This window comes from Drosophila arizonae, chromosome 5 (genome assembly GCF_054131065.1).
Source record: "Drosophila arizonae isolate 15081-1271.41 chromosome 5, UAZ_ARI_1.0, whole genome shotgun sequence".
NCBI lineage: Eukaryota > Metazoa > Arthropoda > Insecta > Diptera > Drosophilidae > Drosophila > Drosophila arizonae.
In genome coordinates this window covers 12,570,019-12,588,396 of record NC_142925.1, presented here as the reverse complement: position 1 = coordinate 12,588,396, position 18,378 = coordinate 12,570,019, and the positions used below count along the sequence as shown (strand labels likewise).

Sequence of the window (18,378 nt, the reverse complement as noted above, 5' to 3'; positions counted from 1 at the left end):
CTATTAATGTGACCAGGTCAATTTTGAGGTAGAGAATGTATAATAGCCAAAACTTTTTAGCGAGTAAATTTTTTGGGGGGATTTACCTATTTTCTTATCAAATAGTGTGGCCATACCTAACAAAAAAAATTTCGTGCTGATAGATGTTGTCATACCGTAATTATTCAAAAATATGCTAGAATCTTTGGGTCACACCTATTAATTTGACCATGAGTGTATATGATTAGATAAATTAGTATATAAATGTACGTAAATATGTACATATACATTTGCGTGAAGTGGATATCCGTAACACCAACCAACCAGTGGCACAATGATCTTTACTGCCAAAATTACTGATTAAGTCATAAAGGCTCATTTGACAGTCACTCTACAATTCAAACAATACAAAATTGACAAACTACTGAATCGCCAGACAATTATTATCCCATCTCATACATACATACACATATGTATGCAAATGTATGTGCTCCCTCAAAGGCCAATCAACGGTAAATTTTGGGCATTACAATTTGCTCAGGCAGCAAGAGTTACGCACGCAGGCCACAAATGCTCACACATGTTTCCAGAGACTGCAAGTGTGTGTGTGCTTGCCCGTCGCGAAATCATATTCTTTATGCGTATCAACGCTTTCATACCCTTCCGACGAATATACATCTAAACGCTACATTTTGTTTGCATGAGCCTTACAAACGCTTTTATGATTTAGGTATACCCTTCGTTCAAAAGGAAAAAGCTGGGATCGTCGCGAACAAAAATTTCAATTTTTGTGCGCCGCTGAGAGTGATGATTTCAGCGACCATAGAGAGCGAGAGAGAGGAACTGAGAGAGAGAGAGTAGGACAAATGGCACATAGATGTGCTTCATACATAATCACGACCATTTCGTCTGAGCGCTCACAGCGCACTATTTTTGTCGTCCAATATTTTCACTGCTCGAACCTCCAGCGACCGAGCCGAGCAAATACGAAGTAAAGTGGTCGACCAACTTAACATTTTCTGCTGTAGAAAAATTTGTTCTACATGTCTAGTCTATGTGTTCTCTGGTCAGTGAGTATGCTGACCGAGGTTAACAGTCGCATTGTAAGGGATTTACAGTGTAGTGTTAAGCAGGCATTTACTCGACAATAAAGTTCGAATTGCAACAGCGCGGGAAATTCAAAAATATATATGTATTTTATAAATACACCAGATAATCACTTATTCGATAACCAACTGCTGCTGTAAACCACTAAACATAGAAACAGTTTTAGTCCATTGTTTTTTTTTTTTTTTTTCAAATTGACGATAGTATCGCGGCTCTAAAGCCAACAATAAGTTTTATCTCGATTAGAAACTAGATGTATCGATACTATATAAACTATTGTGCTTAGTAGAGCTGTAAAACTATCGATGGTTGCAACATTCAATTGTTTCGATGGTTTTACAACAAATATTCAATAGTACCGATAGTACTATCGAAAATATTTTCAAAAATAACTAAATAAATGCATATTTAACAATAAAAAAAATACAAATTTTAATAAACAATTCATTTGTTTACATATGAGATCCTTCATGGTGTATAACAAAATAAAATAAGTTGAATAAAATTAAAATTAAATGTATGGCTTTTAGTTTTCTGCTAAGATCTAAGAGTTGTGGTGAAGAAAAAGAAGCATGTCCACATGCTTAGCTTTTAAGGCAGCTCGTCGTTCCGTTATAATCTGTCCAGCTTTGCTAAACAATCGCTCTGACTCCGTGGATGAAGCAGGAATGCACAAAAATTTCGATGATCTTCCGACTCGTGGTCTTTGAACTAGTTGCTTGTCCTCAATAGCCTCAATGCTGCTGTCTTCTCCAACTTAACAAAGCACATACATATGTACATACAAAACTTAAATTAGTTACTTGCGTTGCTAGTTGGGAAATGGTACTTACCCTGTGGATTTTTCAAAAGATATTTATCCATCCTTCCTCCGCCACCAACACCAACGAAAATTTACCTACAAATAAATACTTATTTTTATACTTAATTGCTTCTTATATATAAATAAATTTCTTACCAAAAAGAACCGCCGACTTGCGAAGTTGCGCCAAAGTAATTGATGTGCAACGCACGATATCATCTCTATCGATAGTATACAAAAACGATCGATATGGACGCAAAAATATACAAATTCGATAGATCGATAGTTCAATCGATAGCTTTACAGCACTAGTGCTTAGGCTAGGCCGCTAGGCGAACGCGATTCAAGATGACTTCCAGACTATGTCCTCGTAAATCTGGCGAACACATTGTGAAACATGCTAAATATATAAAAGTGCTGCCTGCCGGCATTGAGCGGCTTGCCAAGGAGATTGTCGACGGTGTGATTAGTAAGTTAATAGCAAAGATCTCAGCCATGTGCTCTTAAATTAAACAAACATTTCAGCGAAACGCATTGATGTCGCCAATTTCTCACAGCATGAGCTGCATCCCAAGGCCAGCGACGAGCACGCTGCAAATTGGATTTTCCTTGTGGACACGCTGAACTTTTGCTTCTGGACGCCACGTGAGTAGTGTATAAAAACATTTAAATTTCATTATAATATATTTACATTTAATACGTAGAAAACTATACTAAGTACAAGGTAAATGGCTACACCGGCTACTTTGCATTGTGTGCGGCCATTAATCGGGCCATGTCGGAGGGCTTGGACATAACGAACCCAGAGTTCTACTCCGAGATAGATCGGCAAACATTGTCCTCTATATTCCGGGCTGACGATGAGACCACAAAGATTCCACTGCTTGACAAGCGTTTGCTCTGCCTGCATCAGGTGGGCAAACGCCTGCTGACCAATTGGCAGGGTCGTTTTGAGAACGTGGTCAAGGCGGCCAACCATTCGGCCGTTGCTCTGCTGAAGCTGATTGTGGACGAGTTTCCCTGTTTCCGCGACGAGGCGATCTTTGCTGGCAAACGGGTGGCCCTATGGAAGCGCGCCCAGATCCTCGTCGGCGATCTGTGGTCCTGCTATCGTGGCCAGGGACTCGGCCAGTTTGACGATATCGAGATGGTAACCATGTTTGCGGATTATCGCGTACCGCAGGTTCTGGTGCACTTCGGCAGTCTGCAGTACTCGCCCGAGCTGCTCGAGGTGCTGCAGAAGGACACCATCCTGGAGAACGGCCACGCCATGGAAGTGGAGATACGTGGCGCCTCAATCCACATCATAGAGCAGGTCAAGGATGCTGTGCTGGCGCAACTGAAAGAACATCATCCCGATGTGGACACACGCAACGTCAACTCCATTCTCATCGATCAATATCTGTGGGACTACCGACGCGCCCACGCCGCCGAGCTGGAGCACATTCCATTCCACAAGGTGCTCAGCATCTACTACTGAAGCGAGATTAGGTTAAGCTGTCGACTGTAAGATCACGTTTGTATCAAGCATCACAATTTCATGCTTCCGTTGCGGTTCATCGACAACGCGCGCGGGTCAAGAGCACAATAAAGAAATAATCGACGCTTGAATGAGATAGCAGAGAGACGTCGAGTGGGGGCAAGTGACCGAGAATCAACTAAAGGGTTGCCCAGACTAGCTAAGACAGCCCCTGACATTATAGTCTGTCTGTCTATCTGTCTGTTTGTCTCTTTGTCGGCAAGCAGGTTGGCCTTTTAAATAGTTAACTCTGCTCACATATTTTCATGCCAAACAGCAGCTGGCTTTGTCTATTCGGATGCCATGCGAATTGATAAGCGACAATTAGTTTGGTTTTGTCTAAAATGCGGTCAGAAGTTTAATGTTACCCACGTTTTTTTCTGTTTGTTTTTTTTTTTTTTTTTTGCCTGGTTTGCTGGGGGTGTAAAAACCGACGTCGCTGTCGGCGCTGCGGCACAGTTGATGTCGGCTCTTTGGCTCGAACGGTTGTCGCGGTCTTCGCTCTTCGCTCTTTGCCCACGGCACAGATTTAAGGTTTCCTCCCAGAAAGAAAGAAAGTGAGTGAGTGAGAGTGGAGCTGTCTGAAATATGCAAATACCAATAGACGCGCTGATAAGATAAAAGGTGGGGGCGAGTGATAAGCGTGGATTAGTGTGTGGATGCTGCACTGCACCACAGTGAAAAGCCCAAATACAAGTTGTGAGCGAGCATTGAACTCGCCGAGTGAACTCAATTGAGTGCGGTAGCAATGCCAGCAGAGGAGCACGACGGCCTGTGCCTGGAGTGGAAGCAGCTCAACTACTATGTGCCCGCGCAGGAGCAGAGCAACTACAGTTTCTGGAACGAGTGCCGCAAGCGGCAGGAGCTGCGCATACTCCATGACGGTAAGCTATCCATGTGGGAGCTGGGCAAGTCGCCTTGCCCACTCCGTAGCCGAATCCAAATAACTGTGGCCATTGGCCTCCCCTCGTGCAGTCAGCGGTCACCTGAAAACGGGCGACCTCATCGCCATTCTGGGCGGCTCGGGGGCGGGCAAAACCACATTGCTGGCAGCGATTTCGCAACGGCTGCGTGGTAACCTAACCGGAGATGTGGTTTTGAACGGCATGGCCATGGAGCGGCATCAGATGACACGCATCTCCAGTTTTCTGCCACAGTTTGAGATCAATGTCAAAACCTTTACGGCCTACGAGCATCTCTACTTCATGGTAGGTCCTAGCAGAGCCACCTAAGCACAGTCCCAAAGTCAGCCTAATCTTCCTCCACCCTCCACTCCCCCAGTCCCATTTCAAGATGCATCGCCGCACGACCAAGGCGGAGAAGCGCCAGCGTGTCTCGGATCTGCTGCTGGCCGTGGGCCTGAGGGATTCGGCACACACGCGCATCCAGCAGCTGTCGGGGGGCGAGCGCAAGCGCTTGAGCCTGGCCGAGGAGCTCATCACAGATCCCATCTTTCTGTTCTGCGACGAGCCAACCACCGGCCTGGACAGCTTCAGTGCCTACTCAGTGATCAAGACGCTGCGCCATCTGTGCACCAGGCGGCGCATAGCGAAGCACTCGCTCACCCAGGTCTACGGCGAGGACTCGTTCTCCACGCCCAGCGAGGAGAGCACCAGCAGCAACTCCATCGAAATGGAAATCGTGGACAAGTCGCACGAGAGCCTGCTCCAGGCCATGAAGGAGCTGCCCACGCTCGGCGTGCTCAACAACAGCCCCAACGGCACGCACAAGAAGGCCGCCATCTGCTCCATCCACCAGCCCACGTCCGACATCTTCGAGCTCTTCACGCACATCATCCTCATGGACGGGGGTCGCATCATCTACCAGGGACGCACCGAGAAGGCGGCCAAGTTCTTCACAGAGTGAGTGTGAAACACGTGTGGCCCAGCTCCCCATCGGGACTCTCACGATCTCAGCTGTGATGCTGGGCTCTCTCATTGCGCATACATTGTAGGGTCTTTATGGCACGATCTCTATCTTATTTGAATAGGGGAGCATGAGTATTTTTATCACGTTTTTTATCTTGCGTGAAATGTTAATAAGAAACACGGAAATTACATTATTTAATAGACCTCTCTCCAAAGGGAAATATACATACATACATAGATAAGAAAGTAATCCGCATGCATTTCGAGACGCCAGACATACAATAAATACAGGGTATGCTTTTTGAGATAACAAATCAGACAAACAGAAGATTAATTAATGAAACAGGTGTTATAATGATATATTAATGATTGTAGTGATATATTTTATGCCTTTACAAAGTAGGGTATCTCTTAGTACATACTTGATTCCATGATAATGTAGAGTGCCTCTTATTCCATGGTTATGTAGGGTATCTCTAAGTATGGGGTATATTCAACCAAATACACTATTTCTTATAGAGGGTATCTTCTAGTACATACATTATTTTTTATGTAGGGTATCTTCTAGTGCATACAGTATTTTTTATGTAGGGTATCTGCTAGTAGGTATCATTTTCCGCACTTAGTATGGTACATACTCTACTTCCTGGATAGGCTTTCTTCTAGTCATACTAGACTTTCTTCCTTGTACAGGGTATCTTCTAGTACACACATTACTCTCTATATAGGGTATCTCCTGGTACCTGATAACATTCACTCACTTTACACCTCCTTCCCCCTTTCGCCCGTCCAGCATGGGCTTCACGCAGCCGCTGAACTGCAATCCCGCCGACTTCTACCTGAAGACCCTCGCCGACAGCCAGGGCACCGGGAATGCGGGCGAGCTGCTGCGCGCCAAGTACGAGCATGAGACGGACGGACTGTACAGCGGCAGCTGGTTGCTGGCGCGCAGCTACAGCGGGGACTATCTGAAGCACTTGCAGAACTTCAAGAAGATACGCTGGATATATCAGGTGTACCTGCTGATCATACGCTTCATGACCGAGGATCTGCGGAACATCAAGAGCGGGCTGATTGGATTCGGGTTCTTCATGATTACGGCGGTGACGCTCTCGCTGATGTACTCCGGCGTGGGCGGCCTGACGCAGCGCACGGTGCAGGATGTGGGCGGCTCCATCTTCATGCTGAGCAATGAGATGATCTTCACCTTCAGCTACGGCGTCACGTACATCTTTCCCGCCGCACTGCCCATCATCAGGCGCGAGGTGGGCGAGGGCACCTACAGCCTGTCCGCCTACTATGTGGCCCTGGTGCTCTCCTTTGTGCCGGTGGCCTTCTTCAAGGGCTACGTCTTCCTGTCCGTGATCTATGCATCCATCTACTACACGCGCGGCTTTCTGCTCTACGTGACAATGGGCTTCCTCATGAGTCTCTCGGCCATTGCGGCCGTCGGCTACGGCATCTTCCTTTCCAGCCTGTTTGAGACGGACAAAATGGCATCGGAGTGCGCGGCGCCCTTTGACCTAATCTTTCTCATCTTTGGCGGCACCTACATGAACGTGGACTCCGTGCCGCTGCTCAAGTACTTCTCGCTCTTCTTCTACTCCAACGAGGCGCTGATGTACAACTTCTGGATCGACATTGACAACATAGGTGGGTAGAGTCAATCATCTTTCGCCAGGTCTAGCTAAAACCCCGCCAAAACTCTCTCTCTCTCTCAGATTGCCCAGTTAATGAGGAGCATCCGTGCATTAAGACCGGCCTCGAGGTGCTGCAGCAGGCGTCCTTCCGCACCGCCGACTACACCTACTGGATGGACTGCGCCAGCCTCCTGCTCGTCGCCCTCGCCTTCCACATCGTCTCCTTCATGCTGGTGCGACGCTACATCAATCGCAGCGGTTACTATTGAGTTTAGCTTTTATTTTACACATTCTATATTCAGCTTACATTGTTTACAATTCATCATAGTATATTAGCGCATTCTATTCGTAGCGAGGCGTTCAAGTACCAGCCGAATAAAGGTCTAATCCTATACATATTCATACATAGCTCTAGTTACAATTTTCAATATCTTCGTTTTCTTCACTCTCTCCATATTGCATTTCATTTATCTGTGTATATTTAGATGTAAATACGTATGTAGTCGTCGTCGGTCTCTGCCTACCGCAATTGTATAATTAAATTAGGCTAGAACACAACCCGTGAAATATGGAACAACACACTCTGTTCGAAATAAATAGTTTTGCAAAAAAAAATTTAAAAAAACAAAGGAAACAAATTTAGCTATCGAAGGATATTTGGCGTTTCGCCTTGACGCCAGAGCCGCCGCTCGAGGCTGCGTTCGCCTGCAATTTGCGCGCTGAGCCGTTGCTGTTGCCACCGCCCCCGCCGCCAAAGTACGGGCTGATATTGCGCTGATCCTTGCCGGTGAAGTTCTTCTGGCCCGAGCGCCGCTGCTCGCAGTGCACGTTCTCGCGCAGCGCCAGCCCACCCAGATTGCTCTTGGACGAGCTGTTGTGCAGCGAGGGATTCGGCTGAATGGGTAGCTGCGGCGGCTGCTGCTTTTGTGGCTGCTGCTGCTGATTACAGAACAGATCCTCCGAGATGCGTTCCATGAAACTGGACTGCGTGGTCGAGTTGGATGCACCATTGCTCTGGCTCAGTTGACTGAAGCCGAACGAGTCCACCGAGTTCTCGCTGCCAAACAGATTCTGTATGGAGCCGCCAGCCTGGCTGCGCGTCAGCGACATCTGCGACAGCGACTGTGACTGGGTGGAGCTTTGCGACAAGAGAAGCTTCCGCTGGGCAAACTCCTCGGGTCCGATGTAGCCGGAGAGCCGCGTGGAGGACTGTCGTTTCGCTTCGCTCTCGTGACTGCGCGCATGCAAGTAGATGTCATCCGGCTGCTTGCCGGAAATCACGCTGAAGGCGTACTTCTTGGCCAGCCTACAAGTAAAGCAACTCCAATTATTCATTTACTCATTTTCCAAGAATGCCAAATACGCACCGCAGCAGTGTCTCGCTGTTGCTGGTCGTGTGCCCTTGGTGGAACTCCTGGAAGATGCGCTTGACAATGCGCGCCAGGTCCGCTGCGTATTGCCGGAAATTCTCGTGCTTGGCCGATATTTTCCTTTCCTGCAGCGCCTGCGACACGGCCCACAGCAGTTTCTATAACAAAAATATAAATGTACAGTTATATTCAACTATGTTTAGCTCCAGCTCTCGCCTCACCTTTCGCTGATTGTCCGTCATGGCGGTCTGCGGCGCTGCGCTCATCTCCGAATGGGCGCGCATCAATTTGCTGCCAGCTTTGGTTGTGCTGCTGCTCAAATTGCTGCTGCTGCCGCTGAATCCAAGACTTAGTCGACTGGCGCTGCCAAAGCCACCAGCTGGCTGCAAGCCGGCGGCCGTCTTGTACTGCGCTGCTGCTGTTGCTGCTGCCGTGGAGGAACCAGCTCCAATGCAAAAGCTCTGACTCTTTATTTTGAGGGCGCGAGGCGTTAGTCCGTGACTGCCCGAGCCGCTGGTGCGGAGCAGCTTCCGGCTCTGGCTGGCCAGCTCGGCGGCATCCTCGTCGTCGTCCTGAGCATTGCGTTTGCGCTTGAGCAGCGTGTCCAGCTGCTGGCTCACGCTCTCAGCACAGCCAGCGCCTGGCTGCTGGCTGCCACTGCCGTTGTCCGGCGAAAAGAGCGCACGCTTCGATCTCTCCACACGATTGGCGATCTCCGGCTTGAAGAGCGGCTTGGGCGGTATCAGTTGCTGTTGCAGTGACTTGGCCGGGCTCTGGAACAGTGCGCGTTTCGAGGTCTCGCGCGACGGGCCCGGCTTGATGAGATCGGTGCGGTAGAGGCGCTTTCGTGCTGAGGAGGTAGGCGTCTTGCGTGCTGGATATATACGATATACAAAATTAAGTGAATATTTTTATATTTATATAATTTTGAATACTTTTTTTACGCAGCATTGTAAATAAAAAAAAAATAAAAAAATAAAATAAATTGAACTATGTACAAATTAAATTAATTAAAAATAAATGTTTTAAAATATAACAAGCTAAAATATAATAAATTAATTCAATTAAAAATAAAGAAAACTTAAAAAAATAAATTGAACTATGTAAAAAATAAATATATTAAAAAGAAATGTTTTAAAATATAACAAGCTAAAATATAATAAATTCAATTAAAAATAAAGAAAACTTAAAAAAGGGTAAACAACAAAATATTTTTAATTAAATTAATTAAAATAAAATCCATAAAACTCAAATAAAACAATGGGTATAATAAATTATATATACAATATTCTTGCCCCAGCAATCCATTTCAGTCAGTCAGACCCTCATATCATTCATTATCTTGAATATAGACTATGTATATATGGAATCGCAAAAGCCTTTGTCTACTTGTCTTATAATACTTGAGCCTAATGCAGTTTTTTGGACCTTACCTTTCTTTTTGCTTCCGGGTGTTTTGCGTTTTGGAGTTGCTTTGCGTCTATTGCGCTCTTTTCTGTAAAATACATCGAGTTACTAATAGCACAGAAGGTTTATATGTGCAGCTACTCACTTTTTATCTAGTAGTATTTGTGGACCTATGGAACTGTTCAGTTTGATGGAGTTTGTGGCCAGATTGGCCGATGAAAAGATGGCGCGACGTTTGGCCAAATGACTGAGCCGATTGCCCGGCGATTGCGTAAGCATTCTGCATAAATAGTACATAGAAATTGGTTTAAAATAATATTATAATTGATATTTACTGCTGCGGCACTCACTTCATGCGCATGTTGCGCTTCTTGGCACTGGAGGGCGATCGCACATAGGACGTCGCCGTCTCTGCACCCACGTAACGCTCCACAACGGACAGACTGAGGTATTCGTTTTGTTCGGCCGCCTTGTTCAAATTGTAGCTGAGGAATTGTTAAAGGATCTCCGATTAGTTGGGAATGCAATTGGAAAATAGTTCAGTCAGAGCTCACCTTAGTCCATGCTGACGTACGCCCAGCACTTCGCGCCAGCTCATGCTCTGTGCCTCGGCCAGGCTGTGGGTGGGCTTGAGCAGTGAGGGCGTGGCACAGATGCCACTATCCTCAATGCTGGACGGCGTGGCTGCTGACAGGAAATTTAGCACATTCTCCTTCATATTCACCACCGTGCTGATCACATCGATGTCGGGCGTGGTCACGGTGGGCGGCGGGCGGACACCCTGCAGACAGCGACGTATGCGTCGATAGAGCTCACGCTCCCGCCTGCAATTCTCAATGAAGTGGGTGCGCGGATCGCTGCCCGCTAGCTGAGTGTCTTGCGTCTGCTCGTCCACAAAGCTGGACTCCGTGGGCGCGTTCAGAGAGTAACGTTCGCTGGCATTGTGGCTCGACGTTGGCGCCTCATTCGCGCATTGGCTCTCTTCCAGAGCCTCAGGCAAGTCTTCCAGAGTTGTGCCCAATCCTTTGTCGATTGGCTCATCGGCCTCATCTTCGTCGCTGTCAGCAAAGAGATCGGGCGAACGTTCGTTGTTCATTTTCTTGAGAATAAACGATTCCGACAGCTGCTGCGGCGCCTGCTGCTGTGGCACCGGCTCAGTTGGATTGCACGAGCTGCCAGACGCCTCAGTCAGACTCTTGATTTTGCCATCGAAGGACAGACTGTCTGTCGCTGTCTGTGCTATGGATGCTGCAGCTGACGTGGCTGGCATATCGACCGCATTGCAGCTGTCCTCCTCCAAGATGCTGTCGTAGAATCTGGGAAAGACGATCATGCCGGGCGACTGTCGCTTCGCTGCGATCAGCTTCTCCGGTTGCTTTTCTGGCTCCGGCAGTTGCAGGTGCTTCAGCTGCGAGCCGTACAGCTGTTTGTTCACTTGGCCATAGGGACTGTCGCCGAATCCTCGGAACTGCGACTCCTGGCTACTGTGGACACTCGATTTGTGGGCATTCTCTGTGCTCAGTGCCTTCGGATTCAGCATGTATGGAAGATTCATGTTCTCCTCGTCAGATATGTGACCCTCATTGTTTTCACTGAGCGAAGACTGTAAATTGGAAAAACGAATTTTAAGTAGATTTTGCTTTCACTTTAAATCGTAATTTAGTAATTTCGAAATTTCGCTCACCCCGCTGCCCGTGGACGGTTCCGATTCGTAGCTGTTGTTGATCTTGTGCACCGTATTGGAGTTAAGTGCAGCCATCCTTCAGCAGTTCAACTAAAATTACATACACTCAGTCACATTTGATCATTTCAACTTTTGATTTATAGCGCAGTTATTTTTGGATATTTTTGGTACAGGCGCCGCGCTTACAAGAAGTTGGAATGGGCGCAACATTTAGCAACTATTATATTATGCGGGCGTGCTAAAGTTATTTCTGTAGATTAAGCTCATTTGCTTTTGCTTAATTTGACCTACAATTGTGGGACTTGCATTTACCTTATGAAATGTGGCACTTTTTCTCAAAGCGATGCAGCGGCATCAGGCAAGAAAATGCGCGCGCATTATATGCAGTTTATTCGCACACCTTTAGAAGTTTTACAATTTGCACAATGATGATAAGGATGTGGATATTGTTATAGATAACTAGACTTCATTTTTAATCACTCTATTAATATAATAATTTAACATAAATGAATATTGTTTTTGTAAATTGCGTTGCGTGTGCGAACATCTGCCATTAAGAATTTGGCGGCGGCTCTTTGGAAGTATTGTATCGATACATCGATATGTTTGTAGCCGATATTTCATGGTATACTCGGAGATAGCGATGGAAATAATATTTCTGCATATTTATTTTTATATTTCTATAAAAGAGCGTATTCTAAAATGTTCATAACAAAACTATAATAAACTATTTAATGTAAATATTTCTATTTCAACAACGGAAGTATAAAATGCGTAATCGTATGACACGTGTAGCGAGTCACTGCTGTCACGAAGTACTCATTGTCTTGTAACTGAATACATATGTATTTAATTTATAAATATAAATGTGAAAGAAATAGAAATATACAAATACACCTTATTTCATATAACATATGACTAATAAATACCTGGCGTGAAACTGTCTGAGTATATTGTTTACCTGAGCGTTGCAGCCCTTGCGTAACAGCTGAGAGCAATAAGATCCACAAAACCACAATTCGCGATCCACAATTCTCAACGATGAATAACTGGAATATACAGCTGTTTCTGCCTCGATGTATCGAATACATCGATTAAATTGAGGAACAACAATAAAAAAAAAAAACACTTATCTGATTAATATTTGTAAAAGCAACAAGCACAGTTGTAAACAACGTAGCGAGCGTAAGTAAACGAATTGTGAGTGCTGCGACTCGCCTGCTCGGATAAGAAAGCTCAGTCAGCAAACAATAAACAACGGCGCTCTTTGTCGAGCCATTCGACGTTGACCACCTGCCAAAGTGCATCATTTTGCACTGTGTCATTAACAATAACAACAACAACAACGTCAAACACAATACATATCCAGAACCATCGCGACTTCGCAGAATCAGTGCATCATCTATTTACTCACCCAGTCAGCCATGCCATCCAACTGATTGCCATTGCCAATAAGATGCGTGGAATAGAGGGCAAAGTCGTTGTGCTAGGCTCGCGAGGTAAGCACCAAATGCAATTCAAACCAGTAGCATTTTTATTGACTCTGAACTTCAGCTACACGCAACGTCATCGTATGCGTAGCTCACCCGATTAATTCGTAGTTGAAAACAATTTCAGCAATCGCCCAGAGAGATAACACAAGGCAGAGCTTAAGTTTGTTTCTCTTTGTTTTTCTCTTCTTTTGCGCGCCCAATTCGATAAGCGCCCGCCCCTCGAACACTTTTGTTGGGGGAGTTTCGTTCGCGATTTCGTTCATCAACCCTAGAGAAATTGGGCCAGCCGCGGCTTGTGAGGTCTTAGCTGTTGCCCTGCGCCTCATTTCAAAGCTAGCGGGAGTTTTTGTTCGTCATTCTCTATGTTGCAGCATACCCCTTATGTGTTAGGTGCGCAGGGTAGTATAAAACTTATTATTTTATACATAAATCCGACTCTTTTTTATAAAAGACTCTTTTTTTTTCAAAAAAGAGCCTAGCAGCTGCATAAATAAAATATTGTTAAATTTTATCATATGCAAACTTCCAAAGCTCTTATATAACCGTCTTGCTTTCCAGGGTATTTCAAATTTATGCGTGCCTAATTTAGCTCTTTGCTTTGCTTCGCACACATTCGTAATTACCGTACAATTTTTTGTATATTCGCAAGGTCAGCAAGCCTATGAATTTGAGCCACATGTTCATACACACACACATACATACTTAGGCAAGCATATGTATGCATATTGATAGTAGCTGTATGTATGCATGTGTGTGTGTGTGTGTGTACTTTGAATGCGTGCTCATATCTTACGACGACATTCGCCATTCTCAATTTGAAATCAGTCGCGTACTTTTTGTTTTAAATCCGTTTTTTTTTTTTTATATTTTTTTTGCTTCGTCTATAAGATGAGTCAGTCGTGCGATATCTTAAGGGGTTTTTCATAATAGGAATGTCTCATTTAATGCATAACAAAGCGGCGCCTGTTTATAAACGCACATAGAATGCTGGAGACATATTTACATGCATACATATATGTACATATGTATGTATATATGTATGTGTTTATATACAATACAGTTGCCGTTCGCTTATCGCATGTTTACCGCTAGCTGCGTCTCAGTAACACCTTTTGTTTATTGAACCTACTTTGTTTATGCATCTGATAAGTAATATCGCTCATTTCCTTATGCCAAAAAACAATAAAGTAAACAAATCGAGCTCTATCAATATATTAAATATATTAAATGTCAGATTATATTTGTTCAGTTTCAAAGAAAAATTACCAAATGGGCAAATACTTGTGGCTTATGGCAGCAGCTTCCATATTATACAGATTAGTTACTTGATATTTCTGTTTATCTTATATATCATAATTATAGAACATTAGTGATTAGATAATATAGCCAATATCTGGGTATATTCAAAGTAGATATACGACTATTATTAAATATACGAATAATTAATTTATGAATACAAACTGTTTATCTACCATAATTATGGAGTCTCAGTCAGATGAGCTATATGCAAATAATCCTAACTACACTTTTAAAATTACACATTTCAAGTAAATGAAAATTTCTATTTTACATTTAGCAATCAAAAACATTCCTTGTCAGTCTCTTTTATACTAATTTATATCAAATCTCTTGTTTACCTTCTGTCACCTTTACCTTCTGATATCGGAACTCTCTCTTTCATATAGTCTGTATTTTGTGAATTGAATCTGAAAATCTCTCCTCTCCTTTGCAGGTGTTGGCAAATCTCGTTTGGTCATCAAGTATATTAAAAATGCTCTGCATCGCAGCGAGGAGCCGACGATAGCTGTCTCCTTTTTCACCTGCAACATCATGTTGGATGATGTTAAAATCAAATTACAGGTGAGCACAACAAGTTCCATTTGTACAAGCGCCACGACTAATCAGAGCTTCTACTGCCAGCGACACTTTGTTTTGGATGTCATCTGAGTTATTCTTAGTCAGCGGGGATTTTACTATGATGCTTTGCTATACCCTGTCATCCGAAAGGGGTATTTTGATTGAGTTGAAATAGTTTTGTTATAGATTAGTTTCTGTTTATATTTCTCGTTTTAAATTATGGAATGTTTCTTTGCCTATATTCTCTCTGTGTTTTCCCTCGAGTACCTTGAATTGCTTTATCAATATATTATATCTTTCAAGTGCATCACCATACAGGGTATTCGTCCAGCATGCACGCCCGCCCAGCAACTCTTTTTGGGTCCCCTTTTTATTTGCAATTTCTTCGTCCAGTGCACTTTCTGTTTATTTGGCTTTTACTTTTTCGATGGTCGTTCGCGTTTTCCTTCTCTTTTATAGTTTATTGATAAGCTAAATTTGTTTTCCCCCTTAAGCTGGGACTGCATTCCTAACCAACCTACCCCCACCTTCAGCGGCCGCTCGTATATTCCTTGGCGCTATTTCGATTTCGTTTTCGTTTTTTATATACCATGCAGGACAGCAGCAGGAGCAGCAGGAGCAGCTATAATGGCAAATAGTTTTCGCTGCCACAGATTTTTAGCCCTTTGTTTTTGGCTGCGTTCTGGTCATGTCGTTGCCCCACAACAATTTTTATGAAGATTTGAATTGTGCACCATAAAGATGAGCACACACACACACGCACACAATATGATTGTTATTATTGTGGGAAAGCGAAAAGCATAAAGACCGAAATTGCAGAATAAACGCAGAATGGCTCAATTAAAGTTCAAGTCGTTTGGAGTGCTGAATGCTGAACGCTGAACGCTGAATGCTGAATGCTGAATGCTGAATGCCGATTGTTGCGAGAGTCGAAGCTGCTGAGTTGAGTGTGTGTCGTGGTCACAATGAATTTTTGCAACATCCGTTGATTGAGTGCTCATCCCTTTTCCCTCCTCCACAGATCTGGGATACCGCTGGACAGGAGCGCTTCAGGGCCGTTGCACCCATGTATTATCGGAATGCGAATGCTGCCATTTTAGTGTTCGATCTGACACAGTATAAGACATTTACCGAAATCAAATCATGGATCCAGGAGCTGCATCGCAATGTCCAGGACCCGATGATACTGACGCTGGTGGGCAACAAAATGGATCTGCAGTCACAGCGCGCCGTTTCGCGCGATGAGGCCTATCTGTTTGCCAGCTCGATTGGCGCCACCTACTTTGAGACATCCACCGAAACGGACCAGGGCCTGGAGCAGGTGTTCCTCTCGACGGCCCTGGGTCTGGTGCGCCTGGCCGACGAGGGCAAGAGCCATTCGCTGCGCTCCTTTGAGTCGACCGACTCGCTCTTCTACACCAACGGCAACACGGCCTTCAGCTATACGGCCGCCGCGGTGGTGCGCAACGAGGATGGCGCTGCATTTCGTCTGCCCTATGTGCATATTGGAATACCAGTGGATGGGCAGGATGTGAAGGCGACGGGCGAGGGGCGTCTGGAGACGCCCTCGTGGGCGATCGAGCACATTGCCCTCGGCGAAGTGGAGAGGGCGCGCTGGTGCTGCTACTGAATAGCAACCAGACAGAGCCAGAACCAGAGCCAGAGACCTGTCAACGATTTTCTCAAAACATTGTGATGTTAATTAAACAGGTTTACCTTTAGTTATGCACCTGCACTCAAATTCGAATCGGCTAAAGCAATCGAAGCCAAATAGAAGACCACCCGTTAACACAAGAAACAAACAAAGAAACAAGCAACAAGCAAATGAAACTGATAGATTTACCGAGCACTGCGGGCACAGCCCGCCAGCGGGTGGCAACGCAATCAATTGACACATCCAAATCGTGGCTGCTAGTCGTAAGCTAATTGTAAGCTTAGTTAATAAGTCTAACCAGCAAATGCCTAATGTATATTTTATTTATGAATATTAACAAGCAGCAGCGTCGCTTAAAGCTCACTTGACTCCAAAAGTCGCTAATGTTATTCATTCACACACACACACACACACACACACACACACACACACACACACGCCGGCCGTCTCGGTTGGCTGTAATCACAATTCATGTACAAACACACTTTATACAACAACAAATATATATATATATATACGAGTTTATATTATATATCCATATACATTGACATATAAAAGGTGTGCATAATGTGTCATTTGTCCACGCCCATAAAGCATTAAAGCCCACATTGCTACGGCTCCTGCGTATGCATTAACTTGGTCATTAACGCAAAAAGTTGTCGTATAATTGGAATTTAATGTGCCAGCCAGAGGCCAAGGGTTACAATTAAGATGCCAGGCTGTAGTCTAAGCAGGCAGTCCATAAAGCTCTGGCTCTGGCTCTGGCTCTGCGAGGAGAATGCGTCCATTTGGAGCTAATATACAAAACTTATGGTCAGTTGATTTCTTATGTATAAGTAATACGCGCAATTTAGCGTAAGAAGTCCACGGAATAGCTACAACAACAACAATGCCAAAGGACCAAAAACTCATTCAAGTGTCATCAGCACATTTACAGGAGCGCTGGACTCAAGCCTGAGACCGATGTTGCCGATGCTGTTGATGCTCTTGATGATGCTGATGCTGTCACAGCTTGCTTGTGGTCACACAACGAGTGAGAGAGAGAGAGAGAGAGAGCATTGGACAGTGCATTGATTTGCCATTAGGCAGCAAATGAGTTTACTTGACACCCAAAAGCAGTTGGGTCTCCACTTGTTGTCTGTCTCTACGCTGGTGCGTTCAACCGGAAGCGATGCTCAAATCTGCACACACACACCCATGCAAACACGCATAGTCTTAGACCCATGCATAGATTGACGCCAATGGCATACGCTGCTTGAGGCCCCAAAGTCTTTGGCTTGCGGCAAGCTGGCACGCATCACGCATACCACAAAACAGACCACAATACACACACACACACACACACATAGATTGACATGACTGCTAATGGCGCTTAGTTTGCTGACTTAATGATCTAGAAATGCATCAATGTAATCAAGGTAAAGCAGCCAGTCGCCTGCAGCTCTTCCAGTCGGAATTCGTTTGCCTGCGACTCTTAACATTTGCAGTTGGTTTAACCGCACTGAATTCCATGCAAATTGCTTATTTTATTAACACAGTTGCTGCCCTGGCGACAACAGACCAAAATACCGGCTGAAATCATCATCGCTAGGCGATTTGTAGCATAGGCCACAAATGATTAGGAAGGACAAAATATTGAAGCGATTCTTAAGGGGAAAGTATAATTAGGTTTTGTAAGACAAGACAGATAAGACTTAATGTATGCAGTAGCCGACGAGCAGATACACTGAGAAGCTAAGAGCTTGATAATGTATAGGTCATTCAGTTATTGCGCTGAGATTAACTTGGACAGATATCAATGCGAATGACTAATTCCCACCTCTATCCGCATGGAAATTGATCAATCACATATATAGTTATACCCTGTCTTAAAACTAATTTGTATTCTATTTGACAAATTGGCATTTCTAATATTTCAATTTTCACACAATCCGCCTTTAAGCCTTTGTAAGACCCACTTTGCCTATCGACTGACTGGGCAACAGAATTTTGACAACA

The 18,378-nt window shown here is 44.7% G+C and overlaps 4 protein-coding genes across 5 annotated transcripts; 3 read left to right on the top strand and 1 right to left on the bottom strand.

Moving 5' to 3' along the window:
• Positions 1-1,493: 1,493 nt before the first annotated feature.
• Positions 1,494-11,976, bottom strand: mi (cyclin E-interacting protein minus). The gene is made up of 11 exons (XM_089469345.1): positions 11,689-11,976; positions 11,377-11,466; positions 10,247-11,295; positions 10,043-10,177; positions 9,838-9,972; positions 9,719-9,780; positions 8,507-9,159; positions 8,283-8,443; positions 2,045-8,221; positions 1,920-1,984; positions 1,494-1,842 (listed from the first exon to the last, which is right to left on the bottom strand). The coding sequence occupies exons 2-9, from the start codon at positions 11,449-11,451 to the stop codon at positions 7,555-7,557; spliced, it is 2,937 nt and encodes a 978-aa protein (XP_089325471.1). The 5' UTR covers positions 11,452-11,466; positions 11,689-11,976; the 3' UTR covers positions 1,494-1,842; positions 1,920-1,984; positions 2,045-7,554.
• Positions 2,222-3,504, top strand: LOC108617181 (queuosine 5'-phosphate N-glycosylase/hydrolase). Its single transcript, XM_018012893.2, has 3 exons — positions 2,222-2,357; positions 2,414-2,533; positions 2,593-3,504. The coding sequence occupies exons 1-3, from the start codon at positions 2,237-2,239 to the stop codon at positions 3,366-3,368; spliced, it is 1,017 nt and encodes a 338-aa protein (XP_017868382.1). The 5' UTR covers positions 2,222-2,236; the 3' UTR covers positions 3,369-3,504.
• bw (brown) lies at positions 4,156-7,319 on the top strand. Its single transcript, XM_018012892.2, has 5 exons — positions 4,156-4,291; positions 4,383-4,615; positions 4,689-5,269; positions 6,069-6,928; positions 6,997-7,319. The coding sequence occupies exons 1-5, from the start codon at positions 4,156-4,158 to the stop codon at positions 7,182-7,184; spliced, it is 1,998 nt and encodes a 665-aa protein (XP_017868381.1). The 3' UTR covers positions 7,185-7,319.
• A 413-nt stretch (positions 11,977-12,389) lies between the features above and the next one.
• Positions 12,390-16,905, top strand: RabX1 (RAS oncogene family member RabX1). 2 transcript variants are annotated; one of them, XM_089469346.1, is made up of 3 exons: positions 12,390-12,561; positions 14,602-14,729; positions 15,748-16,905. In XM_089469346.1, exons 2-3 carry the CDS (start codon positions 14,700-14,702, stop codon positions 16,354-16,356), a joined length of 639 nt encoding a protein of 212 aa, XP_089325472.1. In that variant the 5' UTR covers positions 12,390-12,561; positions 14,602-14,699; the 3' UTR covers positions 16,357-16,905. The 2 variants fall into 2 exon arrangements, with proteins under 2 accessions (XP_089325472.1, XP_017868383.1); XM_018012894.2 differs by having other exon boundaries at positions 12,393-12,875.
• The last annotated feature ends 1,473 nt before the right edge of the window (positions 16,906-18,378 follow it).

Bases quoted from the DNA above. Each gene is read 5' to 3' on its own strand.
- LOC108617181 (XM_018012893.2), top strand. From the start codon at position 2,237: ATGACTTCCAGACTATGTCCTCGTAAATCTGGCGAACACATTGTGAAA. The intron at 2,358-2,413 runs GTAAGTTAATAG...CAAACATTTCAG, and splicing joins GATTGTCGACGGTGTGATTA to CGAAACGCATTGATGTCGCC. The intron at 2,534-2,592 runs GTGAGTAGTGTA...TTTAATACGTAG, and splicing joins CTTTTGCTTCTGGACGCCAC to AAAACTATACTAAGTACAAG.
- RabX1 (XM_018012894.2), top strand. From the start codon at position 12,833: ATGCGTGGAATAGAGGGCAAAGTCGTTGTGCTAGGCTCGCGAG. The intron at 12,876-14,601 runs GTAAGCACCAAA...TCTCCTTTGCAG, and splicing joins CGTTGTGCTAGGCTCGCGAG to GTGTTGGCAAATCTCGTTTG. The intron at 14,730-15,747 runs GTGAGCACAACA...CCTCCTCCACAG, and splicing joins ATGTTAAAATCAAATTACAG to ATCTGGGATACCGCTGGACA.
- mi (XM_089469345.1), bottom strand. From the start codon at position 11,451: ATGGCTGCACTTAACTCCAATACGGTGCACAAGATCAACAACAGCTAC. The intron at 9,781-9,837 runs GTGAGTAGCTGC...TGTATTTTACAG, and splicing joins CAAATACTACTAGATAAAAA to AAAAGAGCGCAATAGACGCA. The intron at 8,222-8,282 runs GTGCGTATTTGG...CTTTACTTGTAG, and splicing joins AACAGCGAGACACTGCTGCG to GCTGGCCAAGAAGTACGCCT.
- bw (XM_018012892.2), top strand. From the start codon at position 4,156: ATGCCAGCAGAGGAGCACGACGGCCTGTGCCTGGAGTGGAAGCAGCTC. The intron at 4,616-4,688 runs GTAGGTCCTAGC...CCACTCCCCCAG, and splicing joins ACGAGCATCTCTACTTCATG to TCCCATTTCAAGATGCATCG. The intron at 6,929-6,996 runs GTGGGTAGAGTC...TCTCTCTCTCAG, and splicing joins GATCGACATTGACAACATAG to ATTGCCCAGTTAATGAGGAG.